The sequence below is a fragment of the Pimephales promelas genome, chromosome 16, assembly GCF_988280905.1.
Source record: "Pimephales promelas chromosome 16, fPimPro1.hap1.1, whole genome shotgun sequence".
Taxonomy (NCBI): domain Eukaryota; kingdom Metazoa; phylum Chordata; class Actinopteri; order Cypriniformes; family Leuciscidae; genus Pimephales; species Pimephales promelas.
Genome location: NC_142784.1, coordinates 9,253,237 through 9,276,676, shown reverse-complemented (window position 1 = coordinate 9,276,676; position 23,440 = coordinate 9,253,237). Strand labels below are relative to the sequence as shown.

General features: G+C 41.9%; 2 protein-coding genes across 2 annotated transcripts; both read right to left on the bottom strand.

Annotated features, from left to right (window-relative positions):
- Positions 1–11,853: 11,853 nt before the first annotated feature.
- On the bottom strand, positions 11,854–12,843 carry LOC120470504 (olfactory receptor 8A1-like). Its single transcript, XM_039660049.2, has one exon. It carries the CDS (start codon positions 12,841–12,843, stop codon positions 11,854–11,856), a length of 990 nt encoding a protein of 329 aa, XP_039515983.1.
- An 8,151-nt stretch (positions 12,844–20,994) lies between these two features.
- Positions 20,995–21,984, bottom strand: or60a1 (odorant receptor, family 60, subfamily A, member 1). Its single transcript, XM_039660044.2, has one exon. It carries the CDS (start codon positions 21,982–21,984, stop codon positions 20,995–20,997), a length of 990 nt encoding a protein of 329 aa, XP_039515978.2.
- Between the last annotated feature and the right edge of the window lie 1,456 nt (positions 21,985–23,440).

Here is a 23,440-nt window from a genome sequence, read left to right as displayed (position 1 = left end):
AAGGAAGTACAAGTTCAGAATGCTCACTCATTCTACACTCCTAAAACTGGTGCGCCCAGGCGATTGGTTTACATCGATCGACCTGAAAGATGCATATTTTCACATAAAAATATACCCACCCCACAGGAAATTCCTGTGGTTTGCCTTCCTCAGAGTGACCTACGAATTCCTGGTCCTACCATTTGGCATGTCTCTGAGCCCAAGAGTATTCATAAAATGTACAGAAGCGGCCCTGACCCCCCTCAGGGAAAAGGGCATCCGTCTCGCTACTTACATAGACGACTGGTTGGTGACAGCTCAGTCAGAACAAGAAGTGAGATATCACACGACCATGCTTCTGGATCACATACAGAAACTGGGTTTAAAACTGAACACCGAAAAGAGTGTTCTGATTCCCGCACAGTCCATAACATATTTGGGGCTGTCACTGGACTCGGTGACCTTCAAAGCGCGACTGTCAGAGGACAGGGTGGTAAAATTCAACCGATGCCTGACCGAATTTCAGAGAGGGAAGAATGTCTCTTTCCGCACATGCCTCAGATTATTGGGACTGATGGCCTCAGCCCTAATAGTCATTCCCTTAGGCAGACTATTCATGAGAGAATTTCAGTGCTGGGTAGCGTCTCTGAGGCTGGACCCATTAAGGCATTGTCGAAAGAGAGTAAGAGTGACGTCAGAGGCAGTCCGTGCACTGCGTCAATGGAGACACCCAACCTTTCTGGTTCAAGGGGTACCCATGGGCGTGGTTCAAGCCAGAAAAGTCATAACGACGGACGCGTCGTTGTACGGTTGGGGGGGCATTTACGAGGGCAGGATAGTGAATGGAAGATGGGGTCATCATCTGATCAATCTCCACATAAACTATCTGGAAATGCTGGCCGTGTTTCTGACAGTGAAGCATTTTCTCCCTTTTCTGAAAGGGCATCATGTTCTCGTGAGGACAGACAACACTACAGTTGTGGCATATATAAATCGACAGGGAGGCCTCAGGTCACTTCCCTTACACATGCTGGCACGCAAACTGATTTTGTGGAGCAATGCCAACCTTTCATCCCTGAGAGCAACGCACGTACAGGGTGTCATGAACTGGGGCGCGGATCTGCTGTCCAGGGGCAATCCACTGTACGGGGAGTGGAAATTGAACAAGGAAGTGGTCGAACAAATCTGGGAAATATACGGCAGGGCGACAGTGGATCTGTTCGCGTCGCACGACAATGGTCAGTGTCCTCTGTTTTTCTCCCTGAAAGACCAGAGCGTGCCCCTGGGGATAGATGCGCTGGCACACGATTGGCCTCGCACTCTCCTCTATGCGTTCCCACCGATAGCATTAATATCCCCAACACTCCACAGAGTGAGAGAGGAGGGATTGAAGCTCATATTAATAGCTCCGAGGTGGCCAGGGAAATATTGGCTAGCGGAGATCATTCATATGCTGTACGAAGACCCATGGTCTCTCCCGTTACGCAGAGATCTACTGTCACAAGCAGGGGGGGAGATTCTTCATCCACACCCAGAACGATTGGCACTATGGGCCTGGCCAGTGAGTGGTTCAATTTGAGTACAACCGGTCTGTCTGACGGTGTTATCAGAACCATACAGAATGCTAGAGCTTTGTCGACTAGGTCTCTCTATGAATGCAAATGGGGCGTGTTTGAGCGCTGGTGCGCGACTAAGCACGAGATCCCTTTTCAGTGTTCAGTGGCAGTTGTTCTATCATTCCTATGATTTGATAGATCAAGGGAAAGCATTTTCCACCATTAAAGTGTATTTGGCCGCTATTTCTGCTTGTCACATAGGTTTTGTTAATAAAACTGTTGGGCAGCATCCTTTAGTATGCAGGTTCATGAAGGGCGCGCGTCGTGCCTTACCAGTTTCAAAACCGCTTTCCCCTTCATGGGATTTAGCACTGGTACTTGATGCTCTTTCGATGCCCCCATTTGAACCACTGGACAAGATTGATTTGAAAATATTGTCGTTTAAAACAGCGCTGCTGTTAGCCTTGGCTTCCGCGAAGCGCGTAAGTGAGATTCACGCACTTTCGGTGCATTCAGCATGTACACAGTTCATGCCCGGGGATGCAGGGGTTATTTTGAGACCTAATCCTGCTTTCATACCCAAAATAGTTAATTCTATTACTCCTTTGTAGTTAAGAGCTTTCTATCCACCACCTTTTGCCTCGTCAGAACAGCAAAAGCTAAATGAGCTGTGCCCAGTGCGTGCCTTACGCATTTACATTGAAAGGACCAAAGGGTTCCGGGAGTGTGACCAGCTGTTTGTATCTTGGTTAAAACCACATACGGGGAAGCCGATTACAAAGCAGCGGTTGTCGCACTGGATAGTGGAGGCGATTTCACTGGCATATTCCAGTAAGGGTCAGGTGCCCCCAGCTGGTTTACGTGCACACTCAACAAGGGGAATATCAACTTCGTGGGCCCTTTTTAAAGGAGTCACGATACAGGATATTTGTGAAGCGGCGAGTTGGTCCTCGCCGCATACATTTGCTAGGTTTTATAAACTGGATGTTACAGCACAGAGTTTAGCACATGCGGTACTGAGTGTTGGAGTTGACTCATGACTCGTTCAGCCTGAAGGCGGTGTTTGGTTGGCAGGGGACTTCGAAGCAGGCTATCTGGCAATACGGGAGTTAGGATATCCCATAGTGAGACACCGAAACGTATGCTTGAAAGAGAACAATAGGTTACTTTCGTAACCCCGGTTCTCTGATAGCATTAAGTGAGGTGTCTCACCAGATCACCCTCCTTGCTGTGTGAAGCGAGGAAGAGGTGTTCTTGTTTTGAATGTCGTAATGACGCTGTGTTGCTCCTCTTATACGGAGGGGTGGGGTAGCCACTCCCAGACACAGCGTCATGTCTGCCAGCCAATCAGGGCTGGCGTAATGTAATAGGGCTTCTGAGGAATACGCAGAAGGGGCGTATCCCATAGTGAGACACCTCACTTAATGCTATCAGAGAACCGGGGTTACGAAAGTAACCTATTGTTTTGTTCATTTAGGAACAATTATTAAAGGGGTGATGAACTGAGAAATCAATTTTTCCAATTTTCCAATAAATGTATAATAAGTCATCATATTATAAGAATATCCTGTAAGTTTCACTGAAAACGTCCTTGTTAGTCCAATAAAAGCTTTTATTGACCCCCACCTCTGCAAACGACTCATTTTTAAAAGTAGGGAACTATGACGACAAGGAAGATAAAACACCACCCCCACAGAAGAAGATCAACGCCTTCTTCAACACGGCCGGTTTAGCCCCGCCCACCGATTCGAGCATTACACTCATAGCTAAGTAACATACATGCCTACCTCGTGATGACAAACCGGATCGAGCAACCGAGTAATACAGAATATTGTGCAGTGCCTGGTTGTGGAAGACAGTAACTGCATAAGCTTCCTCTGGATTCCAATAGGACTGCATGGATAAACTTTATTTTTAATGACGTTCCAGCTGATGAGGTAAAACATCGTCGTCTGTTCGCTTCATTTCACTGAGGATTGTTTTGTAAACAAGACTGGATTTGCAGACTGATTAAGAGTAAAGAACGTGCTGTGCCATCTATATTGGATCTGACAGGAATTGTGCAACACACGGACTCTGGGTCGAACATGTATGGGCGAATCCGGTTGCCATTTTATAACATTGGACGTTTTATAACGAGTTAATCTCATTATATGCAAAACTGTTCTCCACTCGCAGATTTGGGCGTTTACTTCCAGGTCTTCAGTGCGACCGACAAGCCCATAAAAACGGTGTTTTTCAGTTAGGAAAACGACCGTTTTTCAGTTAGGCTCACAACTTGGGTATGAAATAGCCTATTACTTATTCATTTTGATGTTTTTGAATGCAAAAACCAAGCGAACGTCATAAGTTGACCTCAGACAACAATATCTAATAAAATTTCAAAAGCCAGTTCATGACCCCTTTAATTCTAAATGTATATTTGACACGAAAGACAGTGATGTATTCATTCAACGCAACGGTCGAAGCTGTGTCATTACAAATACACCGCTGTGGTCGTTTTCTGATCTGCCGCAAATGCTGTACAGTGAATGATCTGTCTCTATATCTGCAGATGTGTAATAAACAACAATTTTTCATATTACTTTTTCATATTTCATGATGTTTGGAAGATGGCGCCAGTGTGTGTGGCATGCCGTCTGTCACTGTCGTTCGTTGCTGTGTGTGTTTTTGCTGTTTGTTTTGCTTTTTGCCCAGGATGTCGACTCTTTGCTGGTGTATGATCGCCAAACACTGCTGGATCTGCGATTTTCGGTTGAAAATTTAGTAAAATTGGATGATGGTGGACGTGAAACTTTGCCCCCGCTCCTAGCGAGGCTCCCGGCTCACCTTTGGCACGCCCCGACTCCACCTTCTCGGTGAGAACGCCGACAAAAGCGCACCCGCCGCCGGGGAAAACGTAGTGGCCGGCTGATGAGGTTGAAGACCCGCCTTGCATGGTGTTCGACGCCTTTGTGGACTGAGCTTGGAGACGTGCCAAGCCTCGTTATTTCTCGACGCTCGCTGGACCCTGTCGGCGCCTGGCTGATACCTGTCGTCGGCCCGGAAGAGGTGTTCCAGCCCCGCGGCCCCTGCTCTACTCGTCCCCGCTGGCGCGGAGTCAATAACAGCAACTTGCAGTCTCTGGGTCGGGTTCCACGAACGTCTAGCGTCGCGTATACGCCGGTTCCTGCCAGGTTTGGGCTGGTAAATGCTAGATCTCTAGCAAATAAGACTTTTGTCTTAAAAGAACTTTTCACATCCCGAGGATTGGATTTTCTCTGTGTAACTGAGACATGGCTGAGTGATGGTGAGTCTAGCGCTTTCACAGAATTTTTACACCATGATTGCTGCTACCTTAACTCCCCGCGAAAATCTGGCCGAGGAGGAGGAATAGCGACTGCATATAAGAGCCATTATAAATGTTAACAGATAATGCTGTTATCCGCTTTCAGCAGCTTTGAGATGAGTTTATTTGAGATTGGTCGCTCTCACACAGTGCTGTGTGTTGTGGTCTATCGGCCCCCCAAGTACAACAATGACTTTTTAAATGATTTTGCTGATTTTCTGGCTGTGTTCTTATTGTTGGGGATTTTAATGTTCATGTTTCTTGTCCTGACAAGCAAATGACAAAGGGTTTTCTAAACCTCATTGAGTCTTTTAATCTTGTGCAATCTGTGTCTGGACCCACACAAGAACATGGACACACACTTGATCTTGTTTTATCATATGGTTTGCCTGTTCTTAATCTAGAGATATGTGACGCGGTGTTTTCTGACCATATGCCTGTGTTATTTGAGACTGCTCTTTCTTGTCATACACTTAAACCTCGCGCTGCTGCACGGCGCTGTCGCATGATTAACCCTTCCACTGCTGCTCAGTTCTCGGCTGCCTTTAGTCAGAACACCATCACTCCTGAGTCTGTATTGCACACAGAAGAGCTTAGCGCATGGTTTCACTCCACCTGCCAAACTGTTTTGGACAGTGTGGCTCCATTAAAATCCAGGCTGCCTAAAACTAAATCTGAGCCCTGGCTAAATGACATGACTTGTGCGGCCAGACGTGAGTGCCGTAGAGCTGAGCGCAGGTGGAAGAAGGACAAACTGCAGGTGTCTCTCCAAATTTTAAGGGATTGCTGGCGTCATTTCCAGGAAACTGTGAAAGAGGCTAAAAGGAAACATTTCTCAGATATTATTTTGGCAAATTGTCATAAGCCTCATGTCTTGTTTAACACCATTAATTCAATTTTAAATGCCCCACAGAATGCTTGTATGGAGGCATCCAGTGCTATGTGTGAAAATTTTCTATGCTTTTTTACTGATAAGGTCACTTCTATTAGGTCCCAAATTGCACCTGCAGCTTCTGACCCTTCAATCTCTGTCCCCTGCTCGGCTGTTTTTGATCATTTTGAGCCGGTGACTTTCTCTTTCTTAGAGGAGGTTGTTGGTCACTTGAAGCCCATGGGTTCTCCTAATGATGCTGTCCCCCCTCGACTATTTAAGGAGGTTTTCCCTACTGTAGGACCATCTGTGGTTGCAGTTATAAATAGTCTGACCTCGGGTGTGGTCCCTGAAATCTTAAAACATGCAGTAGTTCAACCTCTTATTAAAAAGCCTGCACTAGATCCGTTGGTTTTTACTAATTTCAGGCCTATTTCCAAATTGCCCTTCCTTTCGAAAATCCTGGAGAAGATTGTGCATAGTCAATTATTGGCATTTTTGAACGAACATAGTATACTAGAGGTTTTCCAGTCCGGTTTTAAAACCTTGCACAGCACCGAAACCGCTCTTTTAAGAGTTTTTAATGATATCTTTTTAGCGGCTAACTCTGGCGACTGTGTTATCCTTGTGCTTTTAGATTTAACTGCTGCATTTGACACTGTGGATCATGAAATATTGATTTCACGTTTACGGCAGTTGGTGGGCATCAGTGGCATAGCACTGGAATGGTTTAGGTCATACTTAGCGGATCGAACTTTTTGTGTTAGTGTAGGTGAATATGTTTCCTCCTCTGCTCCTCTCTTGTGTGGGGTCCTTGGTTCTCTACTTTTCTCTTTGTATTTGCTTCCACTTGGTTCCATACTTAGGAAGTATGGCATTTCATTCCACTGTTATGCAGATGACTGTCAGATTTATGTACCTCTTAAAAAGAGAAATGATAACTCTGTTGGACATCTACTCAATTGCGTCAAAGACATAAAAGCCTGGATGGCCCTGAACTTTTTAAATTTTAATGATGAAAAAACAGAGGTGATGGTTTTTGGAGGCACCACTGGGACCCCACCGATAGATCTGGGCTCTTTGGCTCCCTACATTAAACCTTGCATTTCAAACCTTGGTGTTAAAGTGGACCGTGAGCTTAAGTTTGACTGTCAAGTTAAAGCTGTTGTCAAATCAAGCTTCTTTTATTTGAGGAAACTGGCCAAAATAAAGCCATTTTTGTCAAGACAACATTTTGAAACTGCAATCCACGCCTTTGTAACTACACGGCTGGACTACTGTAATTCACTATATGTGGGGGTTAATGGGTCCTCCATCACCCGTCTCCAGATGATACAGAACGCAGCAGCACGTCTTTTAACGGGCACACGCAAACGGGAGCACATTTTCCCGATTTTAGCTTCACTACACTGGCTGCCTATTCAATTTAGGATCCATTTTAAAATTCTGTTATTTGCTTTTAAATCATTAAATGGCCTTGCCCCGCCATACCTCTCTGAGCTTCTTCACTCGTATAAACCCGTCCGCACTCTCAGGTCAGATGATCAGCTGCTCCTGACTGTGCCTAAAACTAAGCGTAAGCTCAGAGGGGACCGTACCTTTGCCGTGTCTGCCCCGAAACTATGGAATGATCTGCCTTTGCATGTTAAACAGGCCTCTTCTTTACCTGTTTTTAAAAAACTTCTTAAAACCCATCTTTTCTCTTTGGCTTTTAAAACCAAGATGTCGACTCCATGATTTTTTTGTTACTAATGATGAATGTAAGGTTTTTAATTGTATGTTTATGTTTTCTGCACAGCACTTTGGTCAACTTAGGTTGTTGTAAAGTGCTAAACAAATAAAGTTGGTATGGTATGGTATATTACGTCTTATTGTTTCTTAAAGGGTTAGTTCACCCAAAAATGAAAATTCTGTCAGTATTTACTCACCCTCATGTTGTTCCAACCCCGTAAGACCTTCGTTCATCTTCGGAACACAAATTAAGATATTTAAGATATTAAGATCGCTCCTGCATACAGTCCATAGGCTTCTTGAGGGACTGGCTCTTGTTGTCCTCGAAAAGTCATTAAAGACATCGTTAAAATAGTCCAAGTGACTACAGGGGCTCAATCTTAAGTTTATCAAACGACGAGAACACTTTTGTGCGCAAAAAAACAACAAAAATAACGACTTTATTTCAACTATTCGTTTATTTCTCCCTCTGCGCGAGTCAGGTTACTAGTTTAATAGCGTAAGCTTCTGTTATTGTACGTCACACGCATCACACACACATGACCAGCGTCGGCCAATAGTGAGCCTACGTGTGACGTAGCTCTACGCAATCACACTACGTTAACTGACTTACAGGCTCATGGAGAAGGAAGTGAATAGTTGAAATAAAGTCGTTATTTTTGTTGTTTTTTTGCGCACAAAAGTGTTCTCGTCGTTTGATAAACTTAAGATTGAGCCACTGTAGTCACTTGGACTATTTTAACGATGTCTTTAATGACTTTTCGGGGACAGCAAGAGCCAGTCCCTCAAGAAGCCTATGGACTGTATGCAGGAGCGATCTTAATATCTTAAATATCTTAATTTTAATTATTTTTTTTAATAAATTTGCTAAATCTTAATCTTAATTAATTCCGAAGATGAACGAAGGTCTTACGGGGTTGGAACAACATGAGGGTGAGTAAATACTGACAGAATTTTCATTTTTGGGTGAACTAACCCTTTAATTACCTTAATTATGGTCTTCAAAGTGTTTGTACATTTTTATATGGGATTTAGTTTTTTTTCTAATTATTATTACAACAAATTAACCATTGACATCACATTTCAGCCCGTTCTCATCCTTTAACGTCATATACTGTAGAACGCTATATGCAAAAACGGCGCTATACTACGCACATGGCACCCTTTATCGTTAATATAACACGTAGTATAGCGCCGTTTTTGCATATAGCGTTCTATATGACGTTAAAGGATGAGAATGCGTTGCACATTTTTATTTATGACAATTACAACCAATTTGTATGATTTACAACATGTAAAACTGACACACCAACCTCCTGCACAAGTACACAAAGTTCACTTGTTCACTGAAGCTCAAGCTCAAAATGTTCTATTCATCACAAGAATCAGTAAATTTGCTGTTGGGAATATGAGCTACTGACATGACTCCTGAGCGGATCTTAAACAACAGTTTAGCAGCCAGGACTCGGGGCTTCCGAACACCAGGCTAAAGCGACCGTCCAAAATGTCACAGTCATCGTGCACACCGAGCTTCCCAGCACGAACTTCCAACCTTTCTGCCTCCTTCACGTGGACCTCCGTTGTGCAACAAGAGGTGAGACGACAACAATCCGGCTTTAAATTCTATATATATTCGGAAGTTGCTTTTCCAACAACGGACCAAATAGCTTTTCTCACGTCTTTCTCTGCTGCCATTACTTAACTCAAACTGACGCGCTACATCAATGTCATTGTACTCAGCCACTCCCTCTATTCGCTAATTGGTCCTACAAAAAATTGATTTCTGGAAACCTAAGGATATACAGCAGTCCCAGACGTAGTACTGAAGGAAAATGAAATTGAGCGGAAGTGCGTAGGAGGGCGCAGCCAGGCTAATGGAAAGAATTCAGACCCCCTTAAATTTTTCACTCTTTGTTATTTTGCAGACATTTGCTGAAATCATTTAAGTTCGTTTTTTCCCCTCATTATTGTACACACAGCATCCCATATTGACAGAAAAACACAGAACTGTTGACATTTTTGCACATTTATTAAAAAAGAAAAACTGAAATATCACATGGTCGTAAGTATTTAGGCCCTGTTTACACGAGAACGCTCGCGGGTGAAAACGTACAAATATTTTATCGGATGTGCCTTTCGTTTTACACGGCGACGGCGTTTTTGAGGCTTAAAAACGCAAAAAGTGAAACCACCCTCCAGAGTGGAAATCTTAAAAATGGTCCACTGCCGCGTTCCCGTGTAAACGGTAAAAACGCAAAAGTCTGCTTGACAGTGAAGGTCGTACACAGGCGCGTGGACTTGGTGTTGTTGTAGTTTGCACTCCTAGCCGCCTGAAGTGCATACTACATTGAATCACACACTTTTGCACGCGGATTTCCCACACAAAACGCTCGTCTAAACGCAGAATAAAAAGTCACGACGCAACGCCATTTTTGCGTTTTCTTTTCAGAATCGTTTCCATGTAAACATAGCCTGAGACCCTTTGCTGTGACACTCATATATTTAACTCAGGTGCTGTCTATTTCTTCTGATCGTCCTTGAGACGGTTCTACACCTTCATTTGAGTCCAGCTGTGGTTGATTATACTGATTGGACTTGATAAGGAAAGCCACACACCTGTCTATGTGAGGTCAAAGGAACTGCCTGAAGAGCTCAGAGACAGAATTGTGGCAAGGCACAGATCTGGCCATGGTTACAAAAAAATTCTGCTGCAATTAAGGTTCCTAAGAGCACAGTGGCCTCCATAATCCTTGAGGCCTATAACCTGCCGACCACAATGTGTGGGAGCTCATAACCAGGAAGGCTTGGTTAGGCCTGTCACCTGGCGACTACAGTATGTGGGAGCTCATAACCAGGAAGGCCTGAAAAGGCCTATAACCTGGCGACCACCATATGTGGGAGCTCATAATGTGGAAGGCCGGAAGAGGCCTGTAACCTGATGAATACCGCATGTGGGACCTCAACAGAACGTGTGAGCCCATAACCAAGAAGACCCGTTAGAGGTCGGTAACCTGGCGACCACAGTATGTAGGAGCTCGTAACTAGGAATGCCTGGTGAGGCCTGTAACCTGGTGACCACAGTATGTGGGATGGTCAACCTGATAGCTGTGAGTTGATATTTGATTCCAGACACCTGAGGCATTCCCTATAGCGTCAATTGACGTATTGTTGGGTTCCCTTTGAAATGGAACTCATATGATTCAATATAAGAAATTTCAATGATCTGTATATGAATTTCGTAGTTATTTTCTATTCAAACCATACACCATTGCATACTTTTGTCATGTACAACTCGTATAATACTTTTTACAGTGTTATGCATAAATCCCCTACAAGTTTTATGTGTGCTATTTAGTATGAAACGGCCCATAATGGGTCTGATTTTGTATTCATGTATTGTTCTTACATGAAACACAGAAGGTGATTCTGGCCAATTTAAGTAAGGAAGATATATGAAGAGTTCAGATGCAAAAGCCTATAAATGCCATTTGAAATTTTCTTCTAAAATGACCATTTTTAACAAGCTTGTATATTTAAGTTCAGTAATTTCACTTAAATGACAATTAATAGGTAATCTTCATTGCCATTTAAGTGAAATTACTGAACTTAAATATACAAGCTTGATAAAAATGATCATTTTAGAAGAAAATTGCAAATGGCACTTAGAGGCTTTTGCATCTGAACTCTTCATATGGTTGCTGTATATGAACCATACCATTTTTTTTTTCATATCATTTTTTTCAAGGTTGTTTAATTGCTCAACCACTGGTCTTCATCATCTGACAGGAAGAATTATCAGCCAAACAGTTCAGACTCTAAATTAACTAATTCTAGTATGCACATGGTCACAGTTTAGATCATGAATGCAATGACATTGTGACTGACAAAAAAAATTAGTTTGTACTTTTACTTTTGCTGCCACAACCCACAACCTTTTGCTGACTTTCAGAGAATAAAAAATAGAAAAGGAGTTGCATAAAAAGATGAACAGGTTTGTAGAATAAAGAATCAGAGGTATGAGTAAATCTGTAAAGATTTGTTTAACATTCTTTTTTTTCATCTGTGTAAATGGTGCCTTCTCACCTATATAAACATCTGAATAACATCTTTTATTTGACATTTTTTAATAAAACTACAAAACAGAAGGAATCCACGTAAGGTTTGTATAAATATGTAGTTGCTTTTTTAAAATGGCTGCAACATCAATATTGAAATTGAAATTCAATATGAAATTCAGGGTAATTTGAAGTGGATTATTTGCATTGACCAATGCATATACAAGTTATGTAAATATCAGTTACACATACACAATTTCAGATTCCAACTCTAATGCCATTAACCAATTTACAAACTGTAATATAAGACAATTGTATGTGTTAATTTGTCATTTATTTAGTAGAAATAAAAAGTGTATCATTACACGTTTGTTCAGTCTTTAAATTAAAACCAAGTGCAAGTATTTTTCTTTGTAATATTTTTTTGAGGCTATTGCTGATCTCCTTCGTTCTAATTCCATAAATAAGTGGATGTAGAAGTGGAGGAATCAGGATAAAATGCACTGCCATAAACACATTAACTTCTTTTGAGAGACTGAAATTAAATCGATTGTATATCACAGAAAAAAGAGAGGCCAATGAAAAATTTATAAAAGTAATCAAGTGTGGTGTGCAGGTTTTTAGAGCCTTCTTTCGGGCATTTTGTGATGCTTTCAAAGAGACAAATAATATCCGCACATATGATAAGATGACAAAGATTAGAGGTAGAACAATAAAAGCAAGTACCATAAATATGCCATACAGATCTACCCAGGTATTTTTGGCACAGGAGAGATTAACAACAGTCAAATTGTCACAAAACAACTTGTTTATTGTATACCTGCATGTAGGCAACCTTGATGTAAGGTACACCTGTACAGCAAGAGAGCAGATAGGAACATAGTACACAATAAAAAGCAGAAGTCTTATTTTACCTGGAGTCATTATATTGTGATATTGTAGAGGCTTGCAAATTGAAACATATCTGTCATATGCCATAAGTGTCAGTATTGCATAAGCGCATATTGCATAAATATTAACAAAAAATACTTGCAGAATACAGTCAGTATACAGTATATCTTTCATATCATCAACAAGATTCTCCATTATTTTAGGAAGTACAGCAGATGATCCGATTAGTCCATTAATAGCTAGGTTGAATAAAAATATGTACATGGGCTTATGGAGAGATGTGTCCAAGCAGATCACCAGCATCAGTGTTACATTTGCAAAAACAGTTGTAAGATAGACTGCAAGAGAGATTACAAAAACTCCATAATTAAGAGCACCAGGTGGTCCATAACTGGTAAAAATCAGAGTGATGTTCAAACTTGGCAGAATCATTTTCCTGGTGAAGAGAAAGACAGTTCACTTTAGAACAAATATGCAATATAAAGTGAAGGATTATATTCTGAGATATCTATTTACCTAATGTTCACAGGCTCTCTTGTCTTCTGAGGGTCTGAGCTGCTGTAGCTTTATACTGTTTTATTCTACAAGGCCCACCTCTAGAGTATGTCATCTGCTTAAAGGCCCCACTCCTATTTTCTTTTCAATTAACTAGATAGAAGCTGTTCTAATGATACATCATATTTAAATATTCGCCAAGGAACACTCGGGTAATATTAACATGAGAGAAGTGGAATAAAAAAAGTGTTTGGCAGGATTGATATTCAGAACAGTAAGCATAGCACTGCTTTGTTTATGGTGTGTATCTGCAGCGTCAGTTTCTCTTTTTGAAGACGAATATAGACGAATATAATAGACAGTTTTCTCACTAACATGGGGGGGGGGGGTATTACTTTATACACTGACGCATTTATCATTCCTATTTTGCACTCGCGCAAAGCGGGCTTTTTTCCTCCACAGTAGCACGTCGGTAAACTAGGAAATTAATTTGCGCTCCCTGGGCGGGTTGCCGCAAAAAGGAGGCGTGTGTCGGCGCAAACAACCCCTGGTGCTATTTTGCAGTTTCAGAAAACAATTGCGCCACTGACCAGAAAAAACCTGGTCTAAAGTCAGTGGTGCGCGTACATTCAGATGCTATTTTAAGCGTGCATGCTTGGCGATAATACAGAGTGTGAACAACGCGCACACACTGTAGATGATTCTCTCAGCTACACAGATTAGAGGTCTTCACGGGTCCAAAAAATCATGCCCGACCCGAAAGAGACCCGTAATGTGCTACATTGAACCGACCCGGACCCGTCGTTCATTTCAAAAGTTGGACCCGGACCCGTGCAGACACGAGAAATGACATAAATGTACTGCCCGGACCCGACCTGGACCCGTCTATTATTTGAAAACTGGACCCGAACCCGGCAGGAAGACACAAACCCGACTGGACCCGATTGTCACATATTATTTCACACGAGTTGCGAAAAATAAAACTTTTTGTCTTACCTAATTTTAGTAGCCGTCGTCTCACTTCCTTGTTACGTTACCTGACTGACTGATGCATTACAAATCACAGACAAGAAAGTTCTATCCATGTTATTTCTCTCGTTATTCCAAGCTTAATCCACTCATTATTTCAGCTTTAAAAGTCCACTTGATGTCACGGTGATGGATGACAAATGCAGCCTTGCACATGTACTTGCACTCTCTGCTCTTCATTGAGTCTGAATCTGACCACCAAAACTTTAAGATTAAACAAGACGGTTCATTTATATTATTATAAACATTGGAGAAAATGTAAAGCGCGGTTTGGCGGAAACTCTGCTCTGGTTGCCATAGAAACATGACACGCGCTTGAGATTGCACTCCGATCGCACGTGTATTACCAGCCCGTTCTCAGCGCGTGTTATATTAACAATAACGGGTGTGAGTAGTATTTCGCCGTTTTGTCATATAGCGTCCTATATGACGCTAAAGGATGAGAATGCGTTGGTATTACATACAATGTTAAACAGACCCGGGACCCGAAGTAATAGATTCGGACCCGACCCGGACCCGGCTGATCATTTAAAATACAGACCCGAACCCGGGCCGACGGGTCTCGGGTGCACTGTGAAGACCTCTAACACAGATGCATTTTACTTTTTGCAAATGATACATTATTATAAGGAAAAATATATAAACACGAGGGAAATCATTGTTGTGTCCATGACGATGGGAAAAATAGGCATAAAGCTTACACATTTACCCAAATTATTATATGCATGTTTAACCAAAGCTAATTTGGGTGGGTTTGTCCCATGCCCAATGTCACTTCTCTTTCTTTTACGGCCCTGACAAGAACATCGATCTCCTCGGTTGTGAACCGATGCTGAAGCGCGCCTGTTAAATGCGCCCTAAAAATAGAATTGCGCCATGGAACAAGTGCGCCTCGTTCATCACGCTCTTAAAGGGAATGTGATATGACGCTCTTATTGGTTTATTTTCATTACGCCCAAACCACACTATGAACAATGAATCTACTTCAGACCAACCTCTTTTAGATTTGTGCCAGGCGCAAGAGGCATTTATCCCGCCGGGAAAATAGTAACAGCGCCGGGATCCGCCCACAAAGTTACTTGTGCTTTGCGCTTTGACACTTGTGTTTCAGATCGTTAAAGTAGGGCCCATTGTGTGCAAGCATGACGCAGCCTGACCTGCTTCCGAGTACCCTTTACCCACCAGTGAAGATGTAGACTTTAGAGGTCTGGTGGGTTACGTCGGGGCTTTCAATGATCACCCTGACTCCGGAAAGAGATAGCTTCCAAGCGTCTCTTTAGCCGAGGCACTGTCACATAACCGTAATCAGCAGCACCTAACACATTACTATAGTTAGATGTCTGGGGATTAAACACTCTGAATGAAGCTGGTCTGATCCACGATCTCGACACCTCAGTGTGAAGATCGGGAAAGAACAGTAATCCCTGATGTGGAGGTGGTGTTCTAGATGATAAATATATTTCATCAAGCAAACTTTTCTTAGAAACACTCTCTGATTCATCGGCTGGCCATTCAATATTTAATCTAGCTACAGCGCAAGATAAAACCTCCAAGAGCTCCTCATCACCGACCGGAGGTATGAGCTGGCGAAAACTCATAATCCCCCATATCAACGCAACGCTGACGAAATCCAGTTCCTCAGAAAAGGATAGTCTCAACATTGGTGCCTTCGTTCCCTGAGCTTGTGTTATTGTTAAGCTAGCTCCTAATGTTTACAGCTATGATATATGTTCGCAGCACGTGTCAGGCCTCCTCTCCTTCGAGAGTCATCCTGCTGAGGCTTCCATGCATACAGCATTTCAGGTTGAGGTTGAAGTGGCCCCTCTCTATCTGAAGAGGTGCTTTAGGCCATTCGCTGCCTGAGCGCTGGTGATTGTCAAGCTAGCTCTCTTAAAATATGTATATCTGTCTTTAGCATTTGTCACCATGCATGCAGAAGTTGGTGAGAAGCTCCTCTCTCTATGATGAGATGCTTTATATACAGGCCTCCATATACAGGTGGCTGTGTTGATGGCATGTATCAGGCCTCCTCTCCTTCGAGGGCCATCCTGCTGAGGTCTTCTTGCAAACAGACGTTGCAGGTGGGGCTTGAGAAGTGGCCCCTCTCTCTCTCGCTCTCTCTCTGAAGAGGTGCTTTAGACTCTTCACTGCCTGAGCTCTGTGTTAATGTTTTGAGAACGGTCCAATCAGTCTCTAGTATGAAGTCTAGTTAGCATGTGTCAGGTCTCCTTTCCTTCGAGAGTCATCCTGCTGAGGCTTCCATGCAAACAGCATTCCAGGTGGAGCCTGAGAAGAGGCCACTCTCTATCAGAGGAGTTGCTTAAGGCCCTTCACTCCCTGAGCTCAGATGATCGTCGAGTTATCTCTCCTAAAATGTGTCAGGCCTCCTCTCCTTCGAGAGTCATCCTGCTGAGGTGGCCCCTCTTGAAGTGAAGCGGCCCCTTGAAGTGGCCCCTTTCTAAGAAGAGGCGCTTTAGGCTCTTCGCTCCCTGAGCTCTGTGTTTATGTTTTCAGAATGGTCCAATCAGTCTCTGGTATGAAGTTTAGCTAACATGTGTCAGGTCTCCTCTGATTTGAGAGTAATCCTGCTCAGGCCTCCATGCAAAAAGCTTTGTAGGTAGTAGTAAAGGGCCCTCCCACTTACTACCCGAGTTCTGCATCATAGCTTTATACACCCTATGAGGGAAAGCTCTAGACCACAGTGGTGGAAGTGTGGCAGGCCTCCTCTAATCTTAGAGTCATCCTGCTTAGGCCTCCGCTTCCCATAGCACCGTGAAGGGGCTATCGTCTCTGACTAGAGACTGTGGTTGAGTAATGTAACCTAAGACAGGTCTTTGGCTTCAGTGTTGAGCATGATAGCCTCCCTGGTGTGGGGGTTGACATTGTCGCAGTAGCAGGCAAGGGTCCATAGGCTCCGGGCTATACTCCTCTAAATTAGGGATGTCCCGATCCGATCACATGATCAGAAATTGGGCCTGATCACATGGTTTCACATGATCACATGTTACCACCCGATCAGGACTCGGATATACATATACCGTATTTTCCGCACTATAAATAAGGCACACTTAAAGGAGAACTCCGGCGAACAATGAACCTTTGGTCTAATAAAACATTGGTACCTAGTCAACCGTTCTCTGAGATTTGTTTTCATGATAATCAAATGTAAAGAGTTTTATCTCTAAAAACTGTTAGCGTATAATGCTAGTAATGGGGGCATTGACTAAGTAAAAAGAAATCGCTAGTTTATACCACTAACAAGGCTCTAAATAGCCCCACACTAACGCAGTAACTTAATGAGGATCCATACATACAAAACGAAGCATTGAGAACTTTTTAAGTGTACAGACCGTTTAATAAGAAGTTACTCTATGAATACAGTTCACTTCGCGTATACAGACAGGAGCCATCTTAAAAAATAGTCTTGATAAGTCAAACCACGAACCAAAAGCCGTAGGGAGTAGTGCTACAGTTAGCCTGATGTCAAAGCAGTATGGGGCTTTAACTCTGAGTTCATGTGTCATGTGCGTGGGTATCTCGTTCCCCATACCGCTTTACGCAGTTCGAAGTTTCCTTCGAAAGGGAATGTCTCAGGTTATGACTGTAACCTATGTTCCCTGAGAACAGGGAACGAGACACTGCGTCTTGTTGCCATGCCGCTGGTCTGCTTTTTCAGTCCCTTCAGATGAAGAAGTGGATGACATGTATTCTACGCACTTCTCTTCAAGCTCATAACCAGGACCTGAGATCCTGTCTCCCGTGGGAGTTACGCCTGGGAGGAGGGGGTGCACTGCAAGCGACACTGGTCTTCTGGGTCTGTCTGTGACCCTCCCTGAACTTATCGACCGCTGTTTAGACGGAAGGTCCGAAAAGCTCGGAAACCGAAACCGGCGAATCGAGGAGAAAAGTCCCTCGAGAGCTTCCCGCGAATGCTCTTCTCCCAGGCAGAACACGCACAGATCGTGTGAATCCTCCGGTGTCAAATATCTGGACACGGGTTGACACACTTGCGAAAAGTGTTTCTCCGCATCTCTGCACGCTTCATCATTGATACTATCAAACAGACAAACAGTCCCTGAAGACGAAAAGATGTTGTACATCCAGATTGACGCGCTCATCATTCAAGCTGATGATGCACGGGCTGTCGCCGGTCAACCTGATTACTGTGAGTTGATATTTGATTTCAGACACCTGTCATGCCTGAGGCGTTCCCCATTGCATCATTCGACGTATTGCTGATTTCCCTTCGAAAGGGAACACTTTTGAAAGTGTTGAGATTTACTGTTCAAATCCTGAAGGAAAATGACCAGTCCTCATAAAGGTCAGATATATTTTGACACTAAATCCTCCAACATACTTCTGCACTGTACAATTTCCAAATTTTCAAACTTCATATGAGTGATGTTGGTCATCTACACATGAAATCTGTATGACACACTTTGTATAACTCATATAAAAAATGACACAAAATGTGTATAAACCCTATATGACTTTAATTTGACTAGCATATGATTCAATATAAGAACTTGAAATAATTTGTATATGAATTTCAGTTATTTTCTACTAATACCATACACCATTGCATACTTTTGTCATGTACAACTCATATAATACTTTTTACAGTATGATGCATAAATCCAAAACGTTTTATGTGTGCTGTTTAGTAAGAAAGGGGCCATAATCTGGCCATAGTCTGATTTTGTATAGGACATGTATTGTTCTTACATGAAACACAGAAGGTAATTCTGGCCAATTGAAGTAAGGAATTTATATATTTGCTGTATATGAATCTGGCAGGTTTGTTTTCATATCATTTTTTTTTTTTTCAAGATTGTTAAATTGCTCAACCGCTGGTCTTTATAGACCCCTTCAATGTTTGTACACATTGGAATCCTCTGTTGGGTGCGCGCGCAGCATGGGGTCAGAAAAATGGCGCGGCTAATAGACCAGCATGATATTGTGTCAAGTTATGCACTGTCTTTGAGGTCTTCACGGGTCCAAAAACTCATGCCCGACCCGAAAGAGACCCGTAATGTGCTACACCGAACCGACCCGGACCCGTCATTCATTTCAAAAGTTGGACCCGGACCCGTGCAGACCCGAGAAATGACATAAATGTACTGCCCGGACCCGACCTGGACCTGTCTATTATTTGAAAACTAGACCCGAACCCGGCAGGAAGACACAAACCCGACTGGACCCGATTGTCACATATTATTTCACACGAGTTGCGAAAAATAAAAAATTTTGTCTTACCTAATTTTAGTAGCCGTCGTCTCGTTACTGACTGACTGATGCATTAATCCACCGACAAGAAAGTTCTATCCGTTATTTCTCTCGTTATTCCAAGCTTAATCCACTCATTATTTCAGCTTTAAAAGTCTACTTGATGTCACGGTGATGGACAAATTCAACCTTGCACATGTACATTCTGACTCGAGTTAACTCATAATACCTTTAACTGTTTGCCCTTTTGAATAACGATTGTTTGTTGCTTGTTCAGCTTGATCATATCTGTGCTCTCTGCTCTTCGTTGAGTCTGAATCTGACCACCAAAACTTTAAGATTAGACAAGACGGTTCATTTATATTATTATAAACATTGGAGAAAATGTAAAGCGCGGTTTGGCGGAAGGTCTGCTTTGGTTGCCATAGAAACATGACACGCGCTTGAGATTGCACTCCGATCGACGCGTATAATTATGTAGTTTGTGGGCATGTTCAGACGGTTTTATATAGGCCTAGCGATATAAGCGATGACTTTTGTGTGTTAAAAGCGGAGGTTTTACCGAGCCAGCGCCAGGGGAAAAAGACCTCTATACAAAGCCTGGGTCGTGATCAACAAGCGGGAAGCAAGGCTATCCATACTGCAAATTGCACCTGCATGGCAGGGTAACGTTAATTATGTATCATATTGGAGACGGATGCACTGTAGACTGATTGACTTGATGGTTATATTTCCCTAGAAAACTGTCACGACTAGGCTACTAATCACTTACCCAGCATCCGTCACCTTTCCTCCAGGGTCATTATTGCTAAACTAAACGTGTGTCTGTCATTTCACCAATTATCGCTGAGATGTGTGGAAATCGCGTCAGTGCGTGATGTAAAAAAATAAAATAAAATAAAATAAAAAAACTCATTAAGACACAACACACGGTTAGAACAAGCATGCACAGTGTACATAGCCGATGTAAAAAGACATAAAACAAAAATCATATTAGGCATATTAGTATTTATCGTTAGTATTTATCACAAGTTAGTATTTATCGACGCAACAAGTAGGCATGTTGACGAGAAATTCTCTGGTAGCTGGTTTAAACTATGGTTACAGCACGATGGAATTAACTTTTCTGACCCCGACATGCGCACTGCGCACCGCATTTTTTTCTGTGACGTCAACCGTGAAGGGGTCTATAATCTGACAGGAAGAATAATCAGCCAAACAGTTCAGACTCTGTACTTATAACTTAACTAATTCTAGTATGCGCATGGTGACAGTTTAGATCATGAATGCAATGACATTATGACTGACAAAACAATTTAGTTTGTACATTTACTTTTGGTGCCACAACCTCCCTCAGACTTTTGCCTGTATGGAGAATTAAAAAATAAAAAAAAAACAGAAAATGAGTTGCATAAAAAGATGAACAGGTTTGTAGAATAAAGAATCAGAGGAATGAGTAAATCTGTAAAGATATGTTTAACATTCTTTTTTTCATCTGTGTAAATGGTGCCTTCTCACCTATATAAACATTTGAATATTGCATTTTGTATTACATTTTTTTTAATAAAACTACAAAACAGAAGGAATCCATGTAATGTTTGTATATAAATATGTACTTGCTTTTATAAAATGGCTGCAACATCAATATGATAAAATTATGCAAAATTTGCTCTGAAATTCAGGGTAATTTGAAGTTGATTATTTACATTGAACAATACATATACAAGTTATGTAAATATCAGTTACACATACATAATTTCAGATTCTAACTCTAATGCCATTAACCAATGTACAAAATATAATATAAGACAATTGTATGTGTTAATTTACCATTTATTTAGTAGAAATAAAAAGTGCATCATTACACTTTTGTTCAGTCTTTAAATTAAAACCAAGTGCAAGTATTTTTCTTTGTAATATTTTTGTGAGGCTATTGCTGATCTCCTTTGTTCTAATTCCATAAATAAGTGGATGTAGAAGTGGAGGAATCAGGATAAAATGCACTGACATAAACACATTAACTTCTTTTGAAAGACTGAAATTAAATCGATTGTATATCACAGAAAAAAGAGAGGCCAATGAAAAATTTATAAAAGTAATCAAGTGTGGTGTGCAGGTTTTTAGAGCCTTCTTTCGGGCACTTTGTGATGCTTTCAAAGAGACAAATAATATCCGCACATATGATAAGATGACAAAGATTAGAGGTAGAACAACAAAAGCAAGTACCAGACATATGCCATACAGATCTCCCCAGGTATTTTTGGCACAGGAGAGATTAACAACAGTCAAATTGTCACAAAACAACTTGTTTATTGTATACCTGCAAGTAGGCAACCTTGACGTAAGGTACACCTGTACAGCAAGAGAGAAGATAGGAACACAGTACACAATAAAAAGCAGAAGTCTTATTTTACCTGGAGTCATTATATTGTGATATTGTAGGGGCTTGCAAATTGAAACATATCTGTCATATGCCATAAGTGTCAGTATTGCATAAGCGCATGTTCCATAAATATTAACAAAAAATACTTGCAGAATACAGTCAGTATACAGTATATCTTTCATATCATCAACAAGATTCTCCATTATTTTAGGAAGTACAGCAGATGATCCGATTAGTCCATTAATAGCTAGGTTGAATAAAAATATGTACATGGGCTTATGGAGAGATGTGTCCAAGCAGATCACCAGCATCAGTGTTACATTTGCAAAAACAGTTGTAAGATAGACTGCAAGAGAGATTACAAAAACTCCATAATTAAGAGCACCAGGTGGTCCATAACTGGTAAAAATCAGAGTGATGTTCAAACTTGGCAGAATCATTTTCCTGGTGAAGAGAAAGACAGTTCACTTTAGAACAAATATGCAATATTAACTGAAGGATTATATTCTGAGATATCTATTTACCTAATGTTCACAGACTCTCTTGTCTTCTGAGGGTCTGAGCTGCTGTAGCTTTATACTGTTTTATTCTACAAGGCCCACCTCTAGAGTATGTCATCTGCTTAAAGGCCCCACTCCCATTTTCTTTTCAATTAACTAGATAGAAGCTGTTCTAATGATACATCATATTTAAATATTCGCCAAGGAACACTCGGGTAATATTAACATGAGAGAAGTGGAATAAAAAAGTGTTTAGCAGGATGGATCTTCAGAACAGTAAGCATGCACTGCTTTGTTTATGGTGTGTATCTGCAGCGTCAGTTTCTCTTTTTGAATGACGAATATAGACAAATATATCTGTAGAAATAGACAGTTTTCTCACTTACAAGCAGGCACAGAACATGCATTCTAGCTAACGGTCGGCTGTAGTTCTCTTTCTGTGTTCAATTGCAGCCTTATTCCCGAGACACAGGGGATGCTGTGATGCAAGGCGACACAGTTCTATTGGCATATGCTTGGTGTGTTTCCAGTACGTGAGAGAGGGCGTGTTTCAAGATACGCAATGGAGTAGACCAAACTTAACAGGGAGCGAGGGCAATACGCTGAGGCATGCACACAAAACACTCCTTGTTGGCCACGCCCGCACGATCGATTCCTTCATCCATCCATTTGCGTAGAAAAGAAATGTAATATTTTGATTTCCCTCATTTTTTATATATCTATTTTTTAAATGTGTAGGCTACTGGGCCGTTCCACATTGGCCAGCAGCACACCGGGAAAAGTCCCGGTGCTCCAGATAGCCAATCCGCCCCTGGGACTTATTCAAATCTACAGTTGAAAAGCTTTTAACATTTGACTCACGTCTAGTAATTCACCAGCGAGCGGGAGAAAGTCTGGTCCTAATGCCATTCATTGACACCTTTATGGCAAACAAATGTTTACACCCAGCCAGGGGTCCGAGCCTCAAAGATATCAGTATCTCCTCAGAGCCAGACCCGGTGGCCAGGAAAGCTCACTCCAAAAACACACACTGTAACGGCAATCTAGTGTTAAATAGTGTTCACGATATGAATGTTTATATGCCTTTAAGATGATTTCTTCTATGGCGTGCGTTGTTGTATGCATGCTGTTCTTGTGAGCGCGCACGCAGAGTGAGAATGCTTGCGAAAAGAGGAAAATGACTGCTATATCGCTGACTGCTGTTTTACTAGGTTTCGAGGCTATCTGTTTACTTCTACTTTGATTTGTTATGTGTTTTCAGAGAGTTTTCTTTTCCCTATTAATATTCACTCTTTGACATGTATGTGAAGTGTATGCTTGTTATGTGTATAGCGGATGAACCCAAGCACAGACAGTATGAAATAACACAGCGTTTATTATAACAGAAAAACAAGGG